Consider the following 20,716-nt stretch of genomic DNA (forward strand, 5'->3'; position numbering starts at 1 on the left):
CAACTTGCTCCGGACGTCCGATAAATATTTTAAAGTGGTAGTGTTTTCATGTGTGATTCTTGGTTTAGTAAATTCGATTAATACGATTTTACTTACCACCACGACTTGTTAATAATTCAAAAGCTTATGTAATAAAATACATTGCTACTCCGTGTTAAGCCTTCTAAAATGTTGGCCAAATTAACCGAAATTTTGAAAATTTTAGTTTGTAGTTCCTTACCGTTAAAATTATAATTTCAATTTCATGTTAATTGTGCTTCTCAAATGGAGAAAGTAAAGAACAAATTTTTTAAATTTCTAGACGGTAACACGCGTTTTGAGGGAATGTAATATGAAATACCGAAGCAATACTTTTCATACTACTCTTATTAATGATTCGCGCATTCTATTACAGTATTTCAAAATATAAATAAAGATATTTTTCTTAATAATATTTTTCGAATTATAACAACTAAATAAACATTTCACCATTTGAATTTTCGTGGCATTTTTTAAATTAAAAACTGCATAGTAACAGTGTTCTTTTCACAATTAGGTGTTCTATATTTTTTAAACTAAATGACAAAAGTTAAAAATGAATCTATTTAGAACTCAGTTTCAGATTTAAATGTGTATAATTAAATATAATATATAATTATGTATCTTTATTTACATATTGTGATTTTCTTAAAAATTTCATTATTGAATTCTAGTTTTTTTAGTAGTTATAAATGTTTTCTCATAAATCAAATATAATTTAACTCTTAGATTTTCTTTTTTGACGTATTGAAAAATCGTATTATATTTTTTGTTTGTTTTAATGAAACAATTTTACTTTCTTTTTCTTACAATATCAAAATTGAGATCATTTTGAACAATCAAAAAAATTCATATGAGCAAAATTTCTGAAGTATGAAATTTCAAAAATGGCTCAATTCAAAATTTATATTTTTCACGAAAATGTCGCATTTTTAAAAAAATAATAATAACATAGTTTGACTGAATGAAATAATTTGTAAACTTAGCAGTTTAAAATTGTTTCATCTTAAAGATTACATATAGCATTATAATGTAAGAAATAATTATTTAATATAATTTTTCCATGAACTATTTTTATGTAAACAAGTTGTATAACTGGTAAAGTTAGTGAGAACATTTTGATTTGTACGTAATTTCAGACATAAAAACAAAAAAAGTGAAATTGACATTACGAACCAAAAATTTTCAACTGTTCTTCTGACTATAGTCATAGACTAATAATATAAGTAGTCTGCTTTTGCAATGGTAAAATCTAACTCACTTTGAAAACAACACACAATAGTCTGATTTAGTAACTCTATACGTGGCGAAAATGGAAGAATGGTAAGCAATGTTGGCGGCTAATTTCTATATTTGGCAATAATAGTACGTGGAAAAACAAATTTTCTTTAAGTCATAAAATGCTTTTTAGGAAGGCACAGCGGCGAAATGTCAGACAAACGTTGACTTCCTTTAATGACGAAATTACTTTTTTTTCTTAGAAAATTAAAAAATAGAAAAATTATTTCCATTATCGATTATTCAGTTTTCATTCATATTTTTTGTTACTAGCATTTAAAAAGTAGGGCAGTATTTTAGAATATTTTGAGCAAAGTTCAATAACTACTAATAAACACTTCATAACTTAATATACTAATCAATAAATAATTCATAACTTAACTTTGAAGTTGATATGATTGGGTAAATAAATATATTCATATTTGAATTTGCATATTTTAGTTCTTCCACAATTTTTTCATCGAGAAATAGTTTTAAATATTATAGTTCAAAAAATTCGTTATTCACAAATATTAAGCGAAATATGCTTAAATATTTAATATTAAAAATTTAAATAATGATTTAGTCTAATTATTAAATTGTTTTTAATTCCAGTAAATTAATGTATTTATATTATAATATACATATTTGTATTTCTTGTTTGAGCAATATATTTTTTTAGGAAAAAAGGGAGCTAATTGAATTAATATTTTTTTTCCTATCGAAAACCTGATTTTGAAAGTATTCTTTAAGAGCTTTAATTTTTTTTTAAAGTTTAAGAATATCTTAGATGTGTTTTCGTAAAATTTGTTTCAATTAATTCTGTTCTTTAATATTTTGTACCCGATGAAAACGTTTAGACTTACAACATAACTTAAAAAAAGAATTCTTTTTTTTTTCTTGAAGAGAAAGACAAATCAAAATGTTATATATATATATATATATATATATATATATATATATATATATATATATATATATATATATATATATATATATATATATATATATATATATATATATATATATATATATATATATATATATAAAATATATGCAGAACAGCTGACCTAATTTTTGGGTTTACGACTTCTAATGTTCAACTCCGTAGCCTTGTAATTTTGAACCGAATCCAAAAGCCAAGGGAACTCCTGGATCGAGTATTGGGAGAAATTTGCTTTCGGGGAGGACTTTCTGATGGAACTATCCCGCATTTACGTTATACGGAGAAGAAGACCACGAGAACCTCTCATGGTTAGCCTAACTGCAAAGGGACTCTAACCCATGATCCGTCTACCACTGAGGATATTTCACGTCAGCACTGTGGTCGGTACAAGCCGGATGCAAAATTCGTATCGACCAGTCATCGCCGGGCTCGAACCCCGGTCCACCTCATTGGAAGGCGAACGCTACAAAATGTTTCGTTTCTGAAGCGATAGAATCTGTCTGCACTCTCTCACGCCGAAACATAGTCAATTAATTTTGTTAATATATTTGAGGTTTAGCCTTCCGGGAAGAGCACATTTTGATTAGTCAAGTAAAACACGAGCAAGTGCGTTCTTAGCACTGCGTTGTGCTAGCTATTTCAATGAATGTTCCTTCAGTACATTCGTGGTGAAGCTACATTCTTTTGCTCTTTGTAGTGTTCAAACTATTGGTTACTGAGCATTTAAAAGCGATTAATTTTACATTTCTGGTGGTTTTGTAACATTTATTGAATTCGTGTTACCACACTGGCTGCACTGCACTGGAAACAGCAACAAAGAGTGGTATTTCGTAAATCCGATCATTAATATAAAAGTTATTCAAGGTGATTTTCTTTTTTTCTCTTTCATATTACTGCAGTTAATCAGATTATTTTTTATTTGGAGGGGGTGGGGAACATCACAACAATGCATGTCAGCTATTCTCATTGTTAGATCAAAAAAGTTTCGTCAACAATGAAAAGTCTTTTTAAAAAAATAAGCAGCAATTATTTAAACAATGTCTGTGAGATATTTTATTGTTACAAGAGCATAAAAATTATTCAGTTAAATAACAGAGAATGGTATTTTGTAAATGCGATCATTACTATAAAAGTTATTCAAGGTGATATTCTTTTCTTCTCTCTCACTGTATTCATATTAGTACAGTTAATCAGATTATTCTTTATTTGGAAGGGTTGGGGTACATCACAACAATGCATGTCAGTTATTCTCACCATTAGATCAAAAAAGTTTCGTCAAGAATGAAAAGTCTTTTAAAAAAAAATAAGCAGCAATTATTTAAACAATGTCTGTGAGATATTTTATTGTTACAAGAGCATAAAAATTATTCAGTTAAACAACAGAGACTGGTATTTTGTAAATGCGATCATTACTATGAAAGTTATTCAAGGTGATATTCTTTTCTTCTCTCTCACTGTATTCATATTAGTACAGTTAATCAGATTATTCTTTATTTGGAAGGGTTGGGGTACATCACAACAATGCATGTCAGTTATTCTCACCATTAGATCAAAAAAGTTTCGTCAACAATGAAAAGTCTTTTAAAAAAAAATAAGCAGAAATTATTTAAACAATGTCTGTGAGATATTTTATTGTTACAAGAGCATAAAAATTATTCAGTTAAACAACAGAGACTGGTATTTTGTAAATGCGATCATTACTATAAAAGTTATTCAAGGTGATATTCTTTTCTTCTCTCTCACTGTATTCATATTAGTACAGTTAATCAGATTATTCTTTATTTGGAAGGGTTGGGGTACATCACAACAATGCATGTCAGTTATTCTCACCATTAGATCAAAAAAGTTTCGTCAAGAATGAAAAGTCTTTTAAAAAAAAATAAGCAGCAATTATTTAAACAATGTCTGTGAGATATTTTATTGTTACAAGAGCATAAAAATTATTCAGTTAAACAACAGAGACTGGTATTTTGTAAATGCGATCATTACTATAAAAGTTATTCAAGGTGATATTCTTTTCTTCTCTCTCACTGTATTCATATTAGTACAGTTAATCAGATTATTCTTTATTTGGAAGGGTTGGGGTACATCACAACAATGCATGTCAGTTATTCTCACCATTAGATCAAAAAAGTTTCGTCAACAATGAAAAGTCTTTTAAAAAAAAATAAGCAGAAATTATTTAAACAATGTCTGTGAGATATTTTATTGTTACAAGAGCATAAAAATTATTCAGTTAAACAACAGAGACTGGTATTTTGTAAATGCGATCATTACTATAAAAGTTATTCAAGGTGATATTCTTTTCTTCTCTCTCACTGTATTCATATTAGTACAGTTAATCAGATTATTCTTTATTTGGAAGGGTTGGGGTACATCACAACAATGCATGTCAGTTATTCTCACCATTAGATCAAAAAAGCTTCGTCAACAATGAAAAGTCTTTTTAAAAAAAATAAGCAACAATTATTTAAACAATGTCTGTGAGATATTTTATTGTTACAAGAGCATAAAAATTATTCAGTTAAACAACAGAGACTGGTATTTTGTAAATGCGATCATTACTATAAAAGTTATTCAAGGTGATATTCTTTTCTTCTCTCTCACTGTATTCATATTAGTACAGTTAATCAGATTATTCTTTATTTGGAAGGGTTGGGGTACATCACAACAATGCATGTCAGTTATTCTCACCATTAGATCAAAAAAGTTTCGTCAACAATGAAAAGTCTTTTTAAAAAAAATAAGCAACAATTATTTAAACAATGTCTGTGAGATATTTTATTGTTACAAGAGCATAAAAATTATTCAGTTAAACAACAGAGACTGGTATTTTGTAAATGCGATCATTACTATAAAAGTTATTCAAGGTGATATTCTTTTCTTCTCTCTCACTGTATTCATATTAGTACAGTTAATCAGATTATTCTTTATTTGGAAGGGTTGGGGTACATCACAACAATGCATGTCAGTTATTCTCACCATTAGATCAAAAAAGTTTCGTCAACAATGAAAAGTCTTTTTAAAAAAAATAAGCAACAATTATTTAAACAATGTCTGAGAGATATTTTATTGTTACAAGAGCATAAAAATTATTCAGTTAAACAACAGAGACTGGTATTTTGTAAATGCGATCATTACTATAAAAGTTATTCAAGGTGATATTCTTTTCTTCTCTCTCACTGTATTCATATTAGTACAGTTAATCAGATTATTCTTTATTTGGAAGGGTTGGGGTACATCACAACAATGCATGTCAGTTATTCTCACCATTAGATCAAAAAAGTTTCGTCAACAATGAAAAGTCTTTTTAAAAAAAATAAGCAACAATTATTTAAACAATGTCTGTGAGATATTTTATTGTTACAAGAGCATAAAAATTATTCAGTTAAACAACAGAGACTGGTATTTTGTAAATGCGATCATTACTATAAAAGTTATTCAAGGTGATATTCTTTTCTTCTCTCTCACTGTATTCATATTAGTACAGTTAATCAGATTATTCTTTATTTGGAAGGGTTGGGGTACATCACAACAATGCATGTCAGTTATTCTCACCATTAGATCAAAAAAGATTCGTCAACAATGAAAAGTCTTTTTAAAAAAAATAAGCAGCAATTATTTAAACAATGTCTGTGAGATATTTTATTGTCACAGGAGCATAAAAATTAATTCCAATAATTAGAAGCGCAAAAATTGTAAAATATTCAGTCCACCTTAAAACTCTGTCTGTGAAGCTTGAAGTTGAGTCAGCTTTTGAAAGTTATGCAAAGGATGAATGAAAAAGATATCCAAACTGGTAAATAGCTCTGAAAATTAAGTTTAAGTAACTCTCAATACTTTATATAATATTAAATTTTTTAAAAAATTAAGTAAACGTAAATTTACGACTAAGCAACGTAATTTTGCTAACGTAATTTGCAAAACCTCCTTATTTTTGAATATATCCTCCTAATATTTGAAAAAAACTGTAAGCACTAGTAAAAACATTTAATTATTAATTTTTCTAAACTTTACTATCCATTATTTTGTTAATACGTAAATTATATGTACTCCCTATATTATATAAAGCATAACATAAAGTGTACATTACTTGGAGTATCTTGAAATTATATAACATTCTGTTATAAAAAAAAGTAAAGCCTATTAACAAAATTGAAAGTATGCTTCTGGCATTAGTGACTACCATTAAGTTTACGTTTACAAAAAAGAAGTTCGCTGTATTCTGTTTCTACAATATTTGTAAGTTCACTGCATTTCATTTCATATTTTTAATAAAATTTTATTTTTATGACAGTAATACATAATTTCACGATGTTTTTAACATCCTTCTTCATTATGAAAACAAGTGCATAACCATAAGATCAACATCTCTTCAAGCTTTGAAAGAATACTAAAAAAACACAGATGCCTTTTTAAAAATGACCAAAAAAATTGTAAAACTATACTGAAAAAAATACTGAGATGTATTTTTAAAAACGACCGAAAAGCTGTGAAACTATACTAAAAAAACAAATAAAAAACTGAGATGTCTTATTAAAAACGACAGAAAAAGTTGTGAAACTGAACTAAAACAACAACAAAAATAAAAAAACTGAGATGTCTTTTTGAAAAGACCGAAAAAGCTGTGAAACTATTCTAAAAAAAAGAAATGAAAAAAACTGAGATGTCTTTTTTAAAACGACTGAAAAAGTTGCTAAATTATACTAAAAAAACAAAATAAGAAAAACTGAGATGTCTTTCTAAAAACGACTGAAAAAGCTGCGAAAATATACTAAAAAAAGTGAGATGTTTCTTTAAAAACGAACGAAAAAGCTGTGAAACTATACTAAAAAAATACTAAAGAAAGTGAGATTTCTTTTTAAAAAATTACCGTAGGCTCTGATGAGGTAAACAGTTAGAAAAGGTGAGAGTTAGTAGCTGAAATTTGTCTCATTTGCGATGTTGTGTAATGCTTTATATTATGTTCAACTGAATCAGCTCCGATTTCTTCATCTTCTAAGTTCATTCTTATTGGAATAATAAGGTTAATTACCTGAAAAAAATAAATTAAAAATTTTCAATTATCAAATACCAATAGAATCTCATTTATGTCTATTACATTGGATTGAGAAGGTAAATTAACTTGGTTTGTTTTATATGGGTGTCTTTGCAATTTGTTTTTAAACATTATTATAATATTATATATACACGTGGCCCTAAATATCTCCTTATATTTAATCTAAGCTTTTTAAACTCAGTCAGAAATTATATTATAATATACAGTCAACCCCGCTTAAAAGAATAGTTTCAGCCTACTCCATTCAATTAGGCAGGTTATTCGATTAAAAGGGGAGATTCAATCTTAAATTACACAATTTTGAGAAATTTTACTTTTTAATGGTATTTAATGCATAGTTTAGTTTTTTAATTAAAAATAAACTCTACTTTATGATTAATTAACAATTGTAATTTAAACTGTTTGAGTTAGCATCATAAAATATGAATGTTATTTAAAATTCTCTGGAGTAAGCACAATGATTATTTTACTTATGAGAACGAAACACTGAACACTGGTGTGTTAGGTTTTTGAAACCTTTTCTTATCAAAATTAATTGCGCAGTGGGAAGGGGTTGCAAGAGTTGACGACAAAACAAATCACTATCTGTACATTTTTTACTTTCGAAATGAGGTGTGAGTGAAGTAAGTTAACACTAGACGGAAAATTAGTATATACCTATATTGCCGAAAAGCAGTCAAAATGACTAGATAGTGAATGCGTCAATAAATTTGTTTAAAATTAATTTTTAACATTTTTTATATTATTTACAGTTCTGTAACAAGTTATTAGTAAATATTAACAATAAAAAAAATTATATGTTGTTCAAAAAGTCACAAAATTCTAAGAAATTGTGTCATTATATACATCATTGTTTATTCTAATTGAAATTAAAAGCAGTCAAAATGACTTCCTTAGGCAATTTAGTGTTAAAGAAGGGTAAAATATCCTCCATTTACTTCAATGTATAAGTGGTATCTTTGAAATGATCACTCCTACCAGCCTTAATTTGAATTTATCACCACTATTTTATTTAATAACCAGTGGCAATGAACAGCCGACCCATTTATGGGTTTACAGATGTCAATGCTCAATTTTTTAGCATTTTAATTTTAAACCTAACTCAGAAGACTAGAGAACTCCTGTATCAAGCATTGGAACAAACTAGCCTTTGTGGAGGAGTTTTTGCTGGAACAAACCCGCATTTGCGCTGCAAAGGAAGAAAACTCATGAATACCCCCCATGGTTAGCCTGATGGCAAGGGAACTCTAACCCATGATCCGCCAACCACTGAGGACATTTTACGTCAGCACTGCGGTCGGTGTGAGCCGGGTGTGGAATTTGTATCACTGGGATTAGAACTCGGTTAACGTAATTGGAAGGCGAACGCTCTATCCCCTGAGCCTTATAGTGGCTTATAGTGCGATGCCAAAAACCGGGATAGATCCAGCAAGGGTATTCTATAAGAACAAACTACACTGGATGTGATTATTTCACATGTCATTGCGATCTGAATCGGGAAAAAAACATTTCTCCGCGAAAAACTCACCATACAGAAATCCGGGAGAAGAATTCGTCTTCACAAGCTATCACCGGGATTCGAACCTGAAATCTAAACCTTGTATAAAATGAAAATTCCAGGATATGAAATGAAATAGTGGATGGGAAAGGCTGTAAACGGCCTCAGGTGCATATTTAAAGTCCCGCAGTGGACTGATCGTTAAGACACAGTTTCTGCTGAAACGCCGAAGTCAAGCATCAATGGCTGTGGACAGTGTGTGTGGGTGACCTCTTTGATCAGTCTATGAAGGTACCGAGAGTGTGCGGTATTTGTCCTCGCTAAACTGTTCCATCGTAAAGTGCTCAATTTCGCGCGCAGATCGTCGGGCTTCTGAAGTGGGGGTACCATCCCATTTGCTGAGGATCAAAATTGTGATGGTATGTCTTCGGATCACCCTATGGGATGTTTCCCAGTTTGACACCAATAGCCCATTGTGCTGCACTAGTGTGACGTAAATGAACTACAACAACAACAGCATAATTGAAAATTATGAATAAGAACTGAAATATTTTCTCACCTTCAACAAAATAAGAGTTGTAATACCGCTCCAAACTCCCACCACTAAAAGAGAGAGTAGTTGAATTCCCATCAAGTAAAATCCTCCTTTATAGAACAGTCCAGCCTGTTTCTTGCTCATCAACAGCATGGAATCTTCCTCAACAAAGAGTCCAACCGATATCATACCCCATATAGATCCCACTAAATGGACTGGAATCGCCCCCACCGGATCGTCTATCTTCAGATCATCCAATACGGGCATTGCGATACATGTTAATTGAGAACTGACAAATCCTATAAGCAAAGCTTCCCATGGATTGTAAAGGGCACAACCAGCTAGAGTGAAGGAAAAATACATAACTATACAAATACTTAAATACTTACTGTGCATAAATACTTACTTAAAAAATACTACTATACATAAAAATCTAATCATGGTATCGCACTTTTACATTATTGGCAGGAAAATCACGTGGTAGGATCCAGTTTTTGCTTATTTATTTTCATATTGTTTTGGTTGTCATCAGCATAAAATTAATGAAAGTCATAAAATTCATTGTTCAATAAATATTTTTGTATCCCTAATTGGGTATAATATGAAAAAAGCACAACTACTTCCACTTACTAGGAATAATATTTACCTTTTAGTTTAATTAATAAACTGAGTTTTAAATATGTTTACCAAATTCATAAACTTCGATAAAACAACAATATAAATTATTTCCAAAGGAACTAGACTAATACAATTTCAACCTGGCGAGTAGCGACTTATAAACAAGACACTTCGTTTGATGCTTTTACTTGTTGTTAGAAATCAGGTTCGCAGAAAATGCTGTTTACTAGTTAAATTTAGTAGGAATAACACGATCTGTGACGTAGGCTATAGTATACCCAATTTAAAGTTATTTTCATACACTGCTAATATTACGCTTTTAATTCAAGAGTTCAAAGCTTAGAGAACTGTTTTTACCCATTGGCAAAATGGGCATTGTTTCGATTTGATGGCGTGCCCACCATATTTGGACGTCATCGCACTTTTCAACTGTAATTCAAGAGTAATAGTAAACAGTGCGCATGCGTCGTCATTGCATGCGCTGCTATGGCGACCGCAGCTGTTTGATAATTGGGTATAATATAAAAAAAACACAACTACTTCCACTTAGTAGGAATAACATTTACCATGACGCAATGCTAAATTCTATGCCACTATCCACATAAATCAATTATTAATCAAAAATCGAATATCAATTACTTTTCTTTATAATGCAATAAAATCTGGCGAGCAGCTATTTAAACGATCAAACACTTCGTTTGTTTATTTGTGGCTTGAAGTTAGGCTCGCAGAAAATGCCGTTCATGGGTTAAATTTAGTAGGAATAACACAACCTGTGACGTAGGCTATAGTATACCCAATTATATTCGTTTTCTTCTTCTTATTTTCACCAGCAGTCATTTTTAATGTATTTACATAATAATTTAAAGTATTTTAATATTCTTTATATTATAAACTTATAATTGCAGTCTTGACTGTTATTCTAATATAAATATGAATACTGAAGAAGGAAATGTATTTTGGACGTACATAGCCAGGATTTGAAAACCACTTCGACGACAAACATCAATTGAAACAGTTTTTGCAACCCATGATTTGAAATGTTGTGGCGTTTATCGGAATCAAACCAGAAAAAAAAAAACATTTGACTAATGGGTAAACAGTGATCGTAATAAAGTGATCACAATTTTTTCCTTCTTTTAAAAATTCATGTTCAAAAGCCTGACAAAGTTGCAGAGGTTTACCGTCCTTTGCAATTTTGGATTTATTTTTTCCACATCGAAATAACTTTAGACTTTAGTTTTCTTTTTGTATGAAGTGCAAATTTTGATAAAGTATATTTTTATGCTCTTTAGTAGACAAATAAAACAATTTTTGAAGTGAAGCTTCTAATGCGACTTCCAACAAGGTTGCGTTAAACGTTTAACGCTACCATGGCAACCAAATGCAGCCACGTGGGATATTAAATTATTTATTGCAAAATCTTTATTGCCACTATCCACTGCAGGTTCACAAGCTGTGGCAGACGTTACTGGTGAAGAAATTGATCATTGTGAGCTGCCTGTGATCCTTGCAGGAGATTTTAATGTGAATTTCTCGTTACCTGAAGCTGAAACATTATTAACCTTCCTTAAAGACAAATTTGGATTGGAAATGATAAATGGTAGGAATGATCCAACAACCAAAGGGGGAACTACCATTGATGTAGGCAGTTTTTGCAAGAAATATTGAAAAAATAGAACATTTCTTATCTTACTTTAGTTATCATAATCCCATTGTAAATGTTATAGATTTGGATATTTCTCCATTCGAAAATGATAATTAAAAGATGCGATCAATTGTGAATTGTAAGCAATGTTAATAAAGTTTGTCTTAAAGAAACAATATGATTTCACTGAAAATCAATTTCTACCCCTTCCTATTTTCATTTCCAAATTACGAAGTTTCACTTCTTTCTCGCGGAGGGACTCCACGCACTATTTTTATTTTTTAAAAATATTGTTGTTATAAATTTTTTTTAAAACAAGTTCATTTTTAAGATCTTACCTGTTATAGCAACTAAAGAGGATAAGATGCCATTGATTAAATGTGAAATGAGAAATTTTCTGTTGTATACCAAAGAACTGTAATAAAAAATCAAATTCATTTAGAACATTTACCGAGAAATAATATTAACTACGTTACTGAAAATATTCAACCTGAATATCAAAGATCCTAGTCCACCTCCAATTGAAGCATTGATGGTAGTGATTGCAGATCTGCAAATAAAAGTTTTAATGCATTTTTCTAACCTATCTAGATTTTAATAATTTAAAGAAGTTTTTAAATTTGAAATCATAAAAAAATTAATTAATTACAGATAACTGCTGTTAAAATTATACCTTACGGAATTAAAATAGATTATTACGAATTAAAAATATGACCGTTAACTGCTAATATTTGACGAGAAAAAAGCGGTTAAATTGGCTTTGAAGGATGCAAATAAATATTGATTGATTCTAGTCGTTGTGACTTTAAAATGAACATTAAATAATTAATAATTTTTACTAACTTGGATAACTGAGTGGATAGACATTTTAGTTTAATGAATGTAAGTTAATGTCAGTTTAATGAATGTTTAATGAATGCCTAGATTAATTTTATTCATGCTACTCTTTCATTAAAAATATATTTTGTGACAGTCAGAATTGCACCAGATTTTGTAATTCTTTTCAATCACAACTTCTTGAGCCACGACGGCTCAGAGCGTTCACCTTCCAGTGAGGCGAACCGGGTTCGAATCCCAGTCGATGCGAAATTCGTATCCAGCTTGCACAGACCAATACTGACGTGAAATATCCTCAGTGTTGGACGGATCATGGGTTAGAGTCTCCTTGCCGTGAGGCTAACCGTGGGAGGTTTTTATGGTCTTCCGCTCCATGTAACGCAAATGCGGGTTAGTTCCATCAAAAAGTCCTCCACGAAGGCAAAAATTCTCCCAACACTCGGTCTCAGTTCCCTTGTCTTTTGAATTGGGTTCAAAATGACAAGGCTACGGAGTGGAACATTAGTAGTCAGAAACCCATAAAATTGGGTCTGCTGTTCAACGACGGTTATCAAATAAAATAAAATAAAATCACAACTTCTTGATTAACCCTTTAACGGGCCCTTTATTTCTAGTAAAGTTAAATTAAAGTATTTTTGGAATTGAAATTATTTTAAGAACAGTAATTGATGCAAAAAAAAAACAAGCTCGTTTAGTTTATAAAAATGCCATTTTTTTGGTGGTAAATATATTTAACATGACCTATTAGGAACTTACTGACTTTTATTTTTCTTCATTTATAAAATAAATTCCTTAAATGCTACAAACTTCAAAAGGAATTATGCATTTTATAACTTTTATACGTTTTTTAAAAGTGACAAATGGTTACCAATTTTATTCAAACTCACTTCAAGAAAGCTGAAGTTACTGAAAAATGGAAACCTAAATTAAAAGTGGTAAAACGTGATGGTAAGTATACTTACCACGGCCTTCAAAAGGGTTAAAAATTAAAATGAAATACAACTCCCATAAAAACAAATTCCTAACATTTACTTATAGAAGTAATTGGTTGTAAATAGGGGTGGTCGCTACACAGAGGTGGTCTTTCCTGGATGTTGCACTGTAGATTCATTCTAATTATAAAATATATATAAAGAAAAAAACCGTGTGCTCCCTTAAAAATTTCTCTCACGTTACGTCTATGACTCTTTTTCCTTTTCTACGGAATATTTCTAAAAGTGCTTGTCGACTGTTTGTACTTGCACACTTGTGTGTTCTATTATTCAGGTAATTATCAATGAAGATTTAAAACAAAAGCAACAACAATTTAATTAGAAATTATATTTTGCGTTTATAAAAATGAATAAATTATATACGCACCTGGAGGCATATTTCCATTTCGCCCCGGTAACGCCAAAAGTACTTCCACAATTGAATCCAAGCCATCCCCACCTAATTAAAAATTGATAATTAACAACAATAATAATAAATTAGATTCATTCTACCTCATTTATCATATAACAACTTCTTTTAATTGAACGGAGAATGTAATGATAAGCCACAATTGCTTAGGAGAACGTTTTTGAAGAAACAATTACGATTATTCACGTCAGCAGTAAGTGGTTTCAGTGATATTATCAAGTAGAAATTCAAAACATTTTTTGAAATACCTATCTGGAAACCAATTTAAACAACAGTTTAGGCTGAGTTGTGGTGGCTCAGTGGATAGAGCGTTTGCCTTTGAAAAAGATGTAGCGGGTTCAAATCCCAGCTGTGGCTGGTCGATATGAATCCCGCACCGACCACAGCGCTGACGTAAAAATTTCCTTAGGGGTAGACGGATCATGGTTTAGAGTGTCTTTGCAGTCGTCTAACCGTTGGAAGTTTTCATGGTTTTCCTCTCCATGTAACGAAATTATGGGTTAGTTCCAGCAAGAAATTTTCCACGAGGGCAAAATTTCTCTCAATACGCGATCTAGTAGTTCCTCTGTTTACTGAATTGGGTTCAAAATTACAAGGTGAGTATTAGTAGTCGCAAACCAAAAAATCTGCTGTTCAACCACGGTTACAAATAGATTGGGCTAAAAATATAGATTATGAAGAAAAAAAAATGAAACTTATGAAAGTCTTTAGCTCCTCGATTTATGAACGAATTTTCTGAGAAATTTTCTCTTTAATGATTTGCGTTACATCGGAAAAATGACATTTTAGAGTTAGGAAAGTTTAAAAAGAATCGAGGCTCGTGTCACCAACCTCCGTGATTGCTTCTAATTCACCATTCTTAAAATTTTAAAAGTCTATATTCTTCACATTTTGTTAATAAAATATGTAATTTTATGTAAGAACATTTTGTTAATAAGTTAATCGTAATGAAATGAACAATATTTTGACAAATTACATTAGGGCACAATTTTTTCTCTGTTGTCTGAGGTTTTAAACGGTTCTTAGATATTTTTGCTCCACGAATTTCAAATCAGCAATTTGTTTCTCTCCAAGCTATCATTTTTATGCAATTTAATAATATATTCCTAACCAGGATTTTTTAATATTTACTTTTGAGAATAATAGCTGTCTCCACTTCTCTGTTACATAAGGAGTGGTAAGAAAAAGGTGATGATACATATCAGTCAGTTCATGATGCGATACTTCATCGTTTTTTTACTCCTAAGTGTTATTTTCATAGAAGTAGACAATTGTCTTTGTGTGTCTACATAAACCTATGCGTTCTTTATAAGCTTCAACATTCCGAAAATAAATTAAGTGAACTAAAATTGTAATTTCGAAACAAAAAATCTATATCTTTCTGAAACAAAATTTAATTTCAGATTTGAATTTCCCACATCCGAAGATCAAGTAGGTGATCAAAGATTTGTATAAATGTAACAAAAAAATTGTCCCCCAGTGTTATAACCTGCACTTGAAATAAACTTTAGAATTCATATACTTCATACCTTGTGCATACTTTATAAATGTATCAAAAAAATTTTTCCCCCTGGTGAATGTTGGCAATCACATAGTCGCTTTGGTAAATATCCGAAATATATACTAGATCTAGTCATATGCCACAGCTTAGTATATATTTGCCCGATATGCCCTACATCAATGTAGCTCCCCAGTATCCATTCAACTTGTACTCCAAATACTGATGTTTCTCCTAATATGTCCTCAGCAGATATTAAAATATCGAATAACTATAATAATATCAACTATATATATATATATATATAAATCTTCGTGTGCAAGATTCAATCATGTGGCCTTTCAAAAGATATTTTTCATTTCTTAATATTAACTAATACTTGCCATAGTATGAACATCCCAAGCATAGCATTCGTGGGAGAATTGATGATTGCAAATTTCTTTTCATCAGTATATCTTTCATGCCTTGGGCCCACCAAACATGCGGCAACTAACGCTGAAGCTCCCCCAACCAGATGAACAGGACAACATCCAGCAATGTCCACGACACCGAGATGATTGAGGAATCCATGTTTGGCCCAAATCCATCCAGCAGGCAAGCAGTAGATGAAAGTATTGAAAAAGGAGTACACGCAATAGGCCGTAAAATGAAATCTTTCAGCAACTGCTCCAGATACTATTGTAGTCGCTGTAGAAGCAAATGAAAGCTGGAAAACGTATGTGGCGTATAAGTAGCCCATATTGTCCTCGGGAGTGTCGACGAAGTAGTTGCCAACCCCGAAGAATGGATTTGTTCCCTTGTCAGTGCCGTAACTCATGCCATAACCGAACATCCAGTAAGTGAGACCTCCGAAAACCATGTCTACAATATTTTTCATTCGAACATTGACTTCGTTTTTTCGGCTGACACATCCTGATTCTAGGAGAGCAAAACCTAAAGGAAAGAAAAACGAAATAAAGAAGAAAAAAAAGAAAAGAAAACTAATTTACTTCCTTTAAACTAATTAATAAAACTAATTTGCTTCCTTTAAACTAACTAATAAAACTAATTTACTTCCTTTAAACTAATTAATAAAACTAATTTACTTCCTTTAATCTCAGTTTAGAATAAATACTTCAAGATTATTAATTCTCTAAATATAAATAACTCAAATGTAACTACTACAAATATATATACAGAAGAATTAATCTATTACTATTTCACCATAATGTATTTTTTCGTATTTTACTTTATTTACACAACAGTAAATTAATATGCAAATTAAAAACTACTGTATCTGCAAGGAGACCAACTGAAATATATGAGATTCCCCACTTTACAAAAGAAATTTCACGAAAACAGTTTTTTTTACTTAGCACCTAGATTATATAATAAATTACCATCTCAGTTGCAAAATATCCAAATATATTCTTCTTTTAAGCGTGCTTTATTTCAATTTGTGATAAACATTGACGATTTAGATCTCTATTTTTCACTTTAGAGGAAGCATTCGATTTTTGATACCAGTTTTGTGCCAATCCAAATGAATTTCTTATGTTACCTTTGTCATTTTTTTTATATAGTTTCGTGTATTTTTTTTTCTATTATTACAGTGTTCAGCAATATATGATGTCTTATAATGAGCAAAATTATTCATGATTGTAATATCCCCCCTTTCTATTTTAAATTTATTGTATTACCTTTCTTTGTTGCCTGGACAGGATTTTCCTCTTGTCGACGAATATATATTCTTTGTATTTATGTGTTTGTTTTTGTTCCTAATAAAGTTTCTATTTGTTTATTTAAAAAAAAAATTGATCGCATTATTGCGATAACTGGTTGTCCATTGGTCAAAAAATTTTTAGGATAAAAGCCTCAAACATTTCCAATCATGGGTTGGATCCAATGAACTGGTTTTGCCGCGATGGATCAGGGGATAGAGCGTTCGCCTTCCAATGCGGAGAACCGGATTCGAATCCCAGGTCGAATCTCGGCTTCCACTAATCACAGTGCTTATGTAAAATATTATCAGTGGTAGACGGATCATTGGCTAGAGTCCCCTTGCAGTCAGGCTGACCGTGGAAGGTTCTCGTGGTCTTCCTCTCCATGCAACGCAAATGCGGGTTAGCTCTATCAAAAAGTCCTCCACGATGGCAAAGTTATCCCACTACTCGATCCAGAAGTTCCCTTGTCTTCTGGATGGGGTTCAAAATTACAAGGCTACGGAGCTGAGCATTTGTAGTCGTAAACCCCTAAAATTGGGTCGGCTGTTGAAAGACGGTTATAAAATAAAATAAAAATGAACTGGATTAATTTAAAGTTTCAGTCGATGTAAAGTCACAATTTTTTGTCTTTCCTCGGTATTCATATATATATAAAAAAGGTAGCAATTGGGTAATTTCAATACTATAAGAAGTAAAGTGATCATGGATACTCATAAATTGACGTCATTAGGGGTAAATTGTGGCATTTGTCGATCTAATCAATGAAGTTCGATACAAATGCGTTACGTCGCTAACAGATATCCAATTAAATTGATTTAAATCACATGATTATTAGGCATAATGACTTCTCAGGTTGCAAGAAACCGATTATGAACAAGTTATTATTAAAAAAGAATTCTAAAAAAATCATCAAACAGCAGCGGTTGCCATAGCAACACATGCAACGACGACGCATGCGCACTGTTTACTCTTAAACATAGTTGAAAAGTGTGAAGACGTCCAAACAACGCACGCCATCGAACTCAAAACAACACCCATTTTGCCAATGGTTAATAATAAAAATACTTTAACGAAAATAGGAATACATAAAAATGAGCCTATCAAACTAACAGTTAAGAAAATATTATTAGTTTAATAATTAATTATTGAATTATTTTTAAAATAAATTGTAAGCTAAAACTGAAACACTTTAATTTAAAGACTAGTTGCATAACTAATCAGTCTCAAATGAACTGATTGTAAGACGCGGTACCCAGCAGATCTCCGAAGTCAAGCATCGGTCAGTGAGCGTCTGGCTACCGCCTTGATAGGATTGCGAAGGGATAGAGGATGTACGGTATCGATTCTCGAGTCCATGCCATTCGGTATAGCCATGCTCTCCACGGAGCACAAAAACTTTCACGGCCTCGGATTTTTTCCTAAATGTCATCAGTAGCCGATTATGTAACTCTAGTTAGAAGTAAATGAAATACTACTTCTACAGTATATATTGAGTCAACCTTCAGCTCAATTTTCATAAAATAAGATTTGCCAACGATGCCAACACAGTCACTCAAAATCTATTATTGAAATTATTAAGTTTACTCAAACATAAAAAGTGGAGCATTTCTACAACAGCCCATAGTCGGCCAGAGTGGGGGTAATGAAGGACGAGACTCCACTATTTTAAGACAAGTGGCACGAACAGCATCACTGCGCAATGCTTACAGCATTGCCTACATTAGAATAGGTCGGGAAAAAAATTAATTTTAAAATTTCGGTATTGGAAAAGTTGTATATTGTAATAAGTCTATAAATAGTTTAAAAAAGTTTGTTAATATATTCCGTTTGAGCATCGCACTTAACATTTAAAAAAAAAACTTGAAAAAAAAACTTGAAAAAAATCATGTTCCTTAAAAAAAAATATTTTTAGGTTTGCAAAATAGCACACTACACTACAAACTACGGGAAAAAGTAGCGACTACAGTAGTTTCTCTACATGTAGCACACTGCTTCCGACCAATGTCCTTTCTCAAAAATGCACAACTTGCGTGAAGATGATATTAAATCGCAAGTAAGTTTTGACACTACATATTGGAGAAATTTCAAATTTTCCATATCACTCCCAAGCTGCGGAAAAGAGCGTAAAACTTTTCAATTTAATTTCAAATAAAAAATAAATGAAAAATGTGAACTTGATGTTAGATCAACATCAAAATTTCGATCAGTTACGCCTAAATTCTCCGAACATCGGACTTCACATGAGTAATTGATATAAAAAAGGAGCCTTAACAATGCAGCAAACCAAGAAATTTTATAACCGTCGTTGAACAGCCGACCCAATTTTTGGGTTAACGACTACTAATGTTACGACTACTACGCAGCCTTGTAATTTTGAACCCAATCCAGAAGACAAGTGAACTCCTGGATCAAGTATTGGGAGAAAGTGGAAAACTTTTTTCTGATGGATCTAACACGCATTTGCGTTGCACGGAGAGGAAGACCGCGGTTAGCCTAACAGCAAGGGGACTCTAATCCATGATCTGTCTAGCACTGAGGACGCCTTCCAATGAGGTAAACCGGGTTCGAATCCCAGCGATGCCTAGTCGATACGAATCCGCGTCCGGCTTGCACTGAACTCAGTGCTGACGTGACATATCTTCAGGGATAAACGGATTTTGGGTTAGAGTCCCTTTGCCGGTAGACTAACCGTGGCAGGTTCTTGTGGTCTTCCTCTCCATGTAACGCAAAAGCGGGTCAGTTCCTCCACAAAGGCAAATTTCACCCAATGCTTTATCTAGGAGTTCCCTTGTCTTCTGGATTGGGTTCAAAATTACAAAGCTACGGAGTGGAACATTAGTAGTCGTAAACCCAAAAATTGGGTCGGCTGTTCAACAACTGTTATAAAATAAAATAAAATACAAAATGGTACATATTATAAAAGGAAAGGTTAATTATTAAAATTAAGTTCTGATATTGCACTAGGATATAGTAAGAATGTAGACCTACCTGATTGCATGGTAAATATTATGAAAGAACTTGTCATAATCCATGTTGCATCTTCATATGTGATTTTATTTTCCGTAATATTTTCCTGCGTTTCATTTTGAAAAAGCAGTTTTCTGTTAGAAAACATTATATTTCAAATTCATATAAGCTGTGATATACTCTGAATTAACGTCTACAAATAGAACTCAATATTTTTGCTCATCAAATATTTGACAATATTAATCTTACAAACGAACTAAGTAATTAATTTTTAGAAGCATATTTGATTGGTGGTAGTTTTTTAAAGGAGCTGGATAACGGTGCCTGCATTTGAAATAAACCGAGAACAGTAATGACATCATGTTACTTTATTTTACCGATAATACTTTACGAACGCATTTTAATCAAATATTAAGTAGAATGGTACATTAAATTGCGTCTAGCAGCTGGTGGAGAGAACACGCAAATTTCTGTAACATTTTATTTTGTTCCCCTAGGTCATTACCTAAGGGAAGTAAGTGTACAAGCTGCTGAAATTAAATTACCTTAATTCTAAGCTTCGATAACTCTTTTTTAAGCCAAACTTAAACATTATTTTTATTTCATGTGTTGCAAATTTTTATTCTTTTAACTCAACAAGTCATCATATCTCCACTTAATTGGGTATATAGCCTACGTCACAGGTTGTGTTATTCCTACTAAATTTAACCCATGAACGGCATTTTCTGCGA

General features: G+C 31.5%; 1 protein-coding gene across 1 annotated transcript; it reads right to left on the reverse strand.

Annotated features, from left to right (window-relative positions):
* Nucleotides 1–5,264: 5,264 nt before the first annotated feature.
* LOC107456041 (putative ammonium transporter 3) lies at nucleotides 5,265–20,210 on the reverse strand. Its single transcript, XM_043053446.3, has 7 exons — nucleotides 20,007–20,210; nucleotides 15,699–16,248; nucleotides 13,776–13,847; nucleotides 12,070–12,129; nucleotides 11,918–11,994; nucleotides 9,338–9,654; nucleotides 5,265–7,256 (listed from the first exon to the last, which is right to left on the reverse strand). Exons 1-7 carry the CDS (start codon nucleotides 20,131–20,133, stop codon nucleotides 7,119–7,121), a joined length of 1,341 nt encoding a protein of 446 aa, XP_042909380.2. The 5' UTR covers nucleotides 20,134–20,210; the 3' UTR covers nucleotides 5,265–7,118.
* Nucleotides 20,211–20,716: the final 506 nt, after the last annotated feature.

This window comes from Parasteatoda tepidariorum, chromosome 5 (genome assembly GCF_982258835.1).
Source record: "Parasteatoda tepidariorum strain Cologne lab strain chromosome 5, Ptep-v5.0, whole genome shotgun sequence".
In the NCBI taxonomy this organism is placed as follows: domain Eukaryota; kingdom Metazoa; phylum Arthropoda; class Arachnida; order Araneae; family Theridiidae; genus Parasteatoda; species Parasteatoda tepidariorum.